The sequence below is a fragment of the Ammodytes marinus genome (assembly GCF_949987685.1).
Source record: "Ammodytes marinus genome assembly, chromosome: 20".
Lineage (NCBI taxonomy): Eukaryota > Metazoa > Chordata > Actinopteri > Uranoscopiformes > Ammodytidae > Ammodytes > Ammodytes marinus.
Window position 1 is genome coordinate 8,973,031 of NC_137224.1, and position 4,601 is coordinate 8,977,631.

Here is a 4,601-nt window from a genome sequence, read left to right on the forward strand (position 1 = left end):
TTTGGTCCCTTCGTTCCACTCACTCTCCCTCACTCCCACACTTGCTCACTCTCACACTCACACTCTTCCCTGGGCACCACCACCATCTGATCTCCACCCCTTGGAGATCCTATCCTTTAGTGTCTGCGTTTTTAGCCAGGTGGACGCACTCCCCACCCCCCCACCCAGCAGTCACCATTTCCACCCCGGAGAGTTCCACGGTGGCTGCGCAGCCCCTTCCCCGGCTGAGCATCGGGCGGAAGACCCTGGTGGCTGCTGCCGTGGGGGTCATGCTGGTCCTGGTCCTGGTGGTGCTCATCCCTGTGCTGGTCAGCTCGGTTGGGACAGGCAGCGTGGATGACAGCTCCAGCCACTTTGAAATGCTGGGGACCTGCCGTATGGTTTGTGACCCATTCCCCACCACAGGGACAACCGGCACAGGTGGGGCAGATACAGCAACCGCAGGCCTACAGGGGGACCACGAGGCCGGTCTAAATGATCACAGCATAGGCCCACCACTGCCTACATATAGCGCTCATGGCTCCCCTCATCATGGCAGAGTAGGACGTCCCGGTAAGCCTGGACCCCCTGGACCACCGGGACAGCCAGGCCCACCAGGACCAAAGGGACCACCGGGCAATGGTGTGGATATTGTGCGGACAGGGATTTTAGGTTTAGGGGATAAAGGGGCTGTGAGCACAACCACCTACAACACCACTCCCAGGGTGGCGTTTTTCGCAGGACTACGAAACCCTCAAGAAGGTTACGATATTCTACGCTTCGACGATGTGGTGACTAACATTGGTGGCAACTACGAGGGTGCGACGGGCAAGTTCACCTGTAAGATTCCCGGTACCTACTTTTTCATCTACAATGTGCTGATGAGGGGAGGAGATGGCACCAGCATGTGGGCTGACCTGATCAAGAATGGTCTGGTGGGTAACCTCTTTAAACTCTTCTGACACCTTCCTGCATTTCTCTTATGTTGAGTGTTTTACTGTTGAATTTAACAAAATGGGAAAACAGCATAAAAATAAATAAAAGTACAAATAGTAGACAATAATCCATTTGCTGACATGTTTTCTTGAGAACCCTGAATCATACACTGAGATGATTTTAGATCAAAAATGCTTAGGGAACAGTGTAACCAACCAGTGTGCTAGTAGTCTAAATTGAGTAGTCATGCATTCATGTGGATAGGGATGTTAGGTTTAGTCTGTCATGTTCTGGTGTTGTACCCCACTATAATGACAATGCACAGTGGCACGCTGCCAGATTGTGTATCTCTGCATATTACACATCCTGTGATGTACACGTTGAAGTGAGCGGAAAGGAGTGCAGCGTTATCTCAACTCTGCACACATCAAAACACAGCCCGGGGTTGTGGCTAGTTCAAAGCTGGTGCCCTTTAAAAATACAACAAACTTCATAGAGCCATGATGATGCTAGTATGTGTTATCAGACTGCCCAGTCAGGCCCAGCAGTTCAATATCAAATCGTGATATTTGCTATATTCATGGATAATTTTGTAATGTCTTTAGAGCCCCAGGTGACAAACAGCATCAAACAGCATGTAAATTGGAGCCTTAACGTTAACCATAATTCAAACATCTCAGCCAGACTGCAACAGGCTACACAGAGAGTGCACAAACTCAAGAGCACACCTGCATTATAATTCTGTATATAGCCAAATTGGTCACACAGTAAATGCCATATTTGTTTTAGCTATAAGATGGGGGTTTTCTGTCAATAAGAAACAAAATAACTTTAAACCTCACCACATCTTAAAAACATAGCTTGGACACAGTGTCTCCAGAGAATGTAATATTTTAAGTTTCAAAAATGTTGTATTTATTGTAAGGCTATCACATTACTGCCATTAGATTGTGTTATACTGATGTCTATTATTACAGTAAGCTTGCATTTCTTGTGAATAGGTGTTACAACCAGGGATGTACAAATACATGTTAAGGGGGCGTGCCTAAATTAAAAAAGGGGCACCCCCACTCTTCCCCACTCCTCACCCTAATGTTCACAACACCATATCAAATAGTATGTCTAATAACATGCACATACTTCACTTCTTATCACAGAATATAGAATTACATTCTACATTGTTAAACATGCATTAAAATACTAATACAATTTTAAAAGTGGGTTGCAAAAAGGCAGTATAAAGGTAATGATATTAGATTTACAGTCCATAAAACCTTCTTACTTTTTAACTTTAAGAAATTAAAAAGAGACAACTATACTGACTGGAGACACAGTTAGCAAGACCCCACAGCAAGATATTTTTATCATTATGATTCACCAATAGGCTAACTCCCGCTTTGTGAAGACTTCCTTATGCTGCCTCCCCCGGCTCTGAACCTGTCTGCTCTCTTCATAGAAAGTGTGAGACTGTAAATACCATGCATCAACACATAAGAAGTTTAGTCTGCCACAGTCAAAACTGTATCTACAAACCAAACACGTTTACGCATTAATAAAAAGCTTCATTTTATCTGCATGAATTATTCTTGAAAAGAAATTAAAGCATAACTGAAAAATTCAACACACATTACCAAGTTTCATGGTAATAGGTACAACACACATACACATTACCGACCACAAATCTGTACGTATGTGGGTAATGACATCCAATTAAGAACAAAACCATCTTCTAACCTTGGCTTCGGGCGAACATGCAAACTCCTGATTAAATCACCTACACAATGGTATCACTCAAGTTGTGTTTATTCACTCGTAAAGAAAAAAAAAGTCAAGAGGGAAAGGGTAAAAAATTCATGAAATTAAACAACAATAGGTTCATTTATCATATCATTCACTTCAGCCAAAGGTGGGCAAAAGGTTCTCGCTCTCATTCCCGGTTGGATTTTTTTTTTTTTAACACCGTAATTTATTTATTTATTTTCAACTTTGGTCATCGTGCTGCTGCAGTACAGAGCTGAGGGTGTTGACGGGGAGGGGAAGGGAGGGGAGGGAGTTCAGGCTACCCCATGTCCCCACGTCTGAGAAATCCATCATCATGCTGTCATCTCTGGCTCAACCCTCGCCTCTCAGACCCTGTGGCCCCTTGATATAAACCTTTGTGCTCCCTCCCTGTCTGCACTAATTAAGACTCCACGTTCCTATTTCGGTTCCAACTTAGTTTGGAGCCTGTCACCACAATCTGGTTCAAGCATGGGATTACTTTGCTTTTTATTTGGTTGTTGGTCCGATGAAGTCGCTGCGTAACAGCCAACCTGGCAACCCCAGAAGATCAGTGAAGCTAAAGCTTAGAGGGGATATGTTCCTTCAGTGGCTATAGCTGTTAATGCAAAGCAACTTCTGACACCCTCAGTAATTCCCCTGTGTTGACATTATGATGCTTATATGCGGGGGAAAACATGGCATTTATCAGTGCTCCACCCAGAACCAGAGCGAGAGAGAGAGAGAAAAAAGTGGATACAGTTAGAGTGGAACACGAGGCAAATGGGATAGTACGCACTGCCATCCTTCCTCCGAGGCAGACTGACTCAAGCCTGACCCTTTGAGTCATGAGAGGAAAACAGGATATTCTCAACAGGGACACACAAATCTAAAAATCGCCACTTGCACGTGCACATATTCCTTTCTTAAAATAAGTTGTCTTTTTGGTCAACTCAAACATGAAAAATAAAGGTTGTCTCTCTCTAGTCAATCGTTGAAACAGAAACTCATGTAATGTTAGTTCAATTTAGCATTTGTCTCGATATCATCGTGGACCTCAGTGATGTTGTCTTAATATTATCCTTTGTGCCTTTTTCATAATCATGTATAAGTGATATAATCTGCATTTTTTTTTATGAAAAGCGAATGCTAATATCTGTGAATTAAAATAGTGTGTTATAATAACATGTCTCCATTGTAAATATTGTCCTTGTCTGTGTGTTGCTTGTCATATTCTAGGTCAGGGCCAGCGCCATTGCCCAAGACCAGGACCAGAGTTATGACTACGCCAGCAACAGTGTCATCCTTCATTTGGACGCAGGCGATGAGGTTTTCATAAAATTGGACGGGGGCAAGGCTCACGGGGGCAACAGCAACAAATACAGCACCTTCTCAGGGTTCATCCTCTATGCCGACTGAAGAGCGGACCGTTCGTGGGCTCAGAGGTCAAAGGCCGCGGCCAGAAGACATTCACTTCTTGACTTTCACTTGGCTCTTCGCAGTAAGGTTAACGTTGCCTCTAGCCACTGATCCGCAGTCAGATTGGTTTTGTTTTTTATTTCATATATTAGCAATGAATGAAGAGGATTAAGACTGTGGATCCGTGGCTATCGGTAACTGTCTATACCTCCTCCATCCATACGTTCCATTGTATGCAGGGTGCCTATATGCCGTTAGCATGATGGACGCTGGCGATGTAACAGTGGCAGTCACTGCTGTGTGTCACACTGAGGTGCAGTAACAGCTCTGACAGTGCAGAAGCCTCACCATCAAATTTTGAAGCTGTCATGTCAAATTCAAGTCTTGAAAATCCACCAGTTGTGGCGACTGCAGTGTTTGTAACTGTGCTGTTTATAAAAAAAAATTTATGTTAAGATGATGTTGTTTTTTCATGCTCTTTGTATGATAAGATGTTGTGCTTAAATGAC

At 43.8% G+C, this 4,601-nt stretch overlaps 1 protein-coding gene across 1 annotated transcript; it reads left to right on the forward strand.

The window, feature by feature from the left end:
- The first annotated feature begins 254 nt into the window (after positions 1-254).
- On the forward strand, positions 255-4,203 carry LOC307266601 (C1q-related factor-like). The gene is made up of 2 exons (XM_080048658.1): positions 255-914; positions 3,913-4,203. Exons 1-2 carry the CDS (start codon positions 270-272, stop codon positions 4,090-4,092), a joined length of 825 nt encoding a protein of 274 aa, XP_079904784.1. The 5' UTR covers positions 255-269; the 3' UTR covers positions 4,093-4,203.
- Positions 4,204-4,601: the final 398 nt, after the last annotated feature.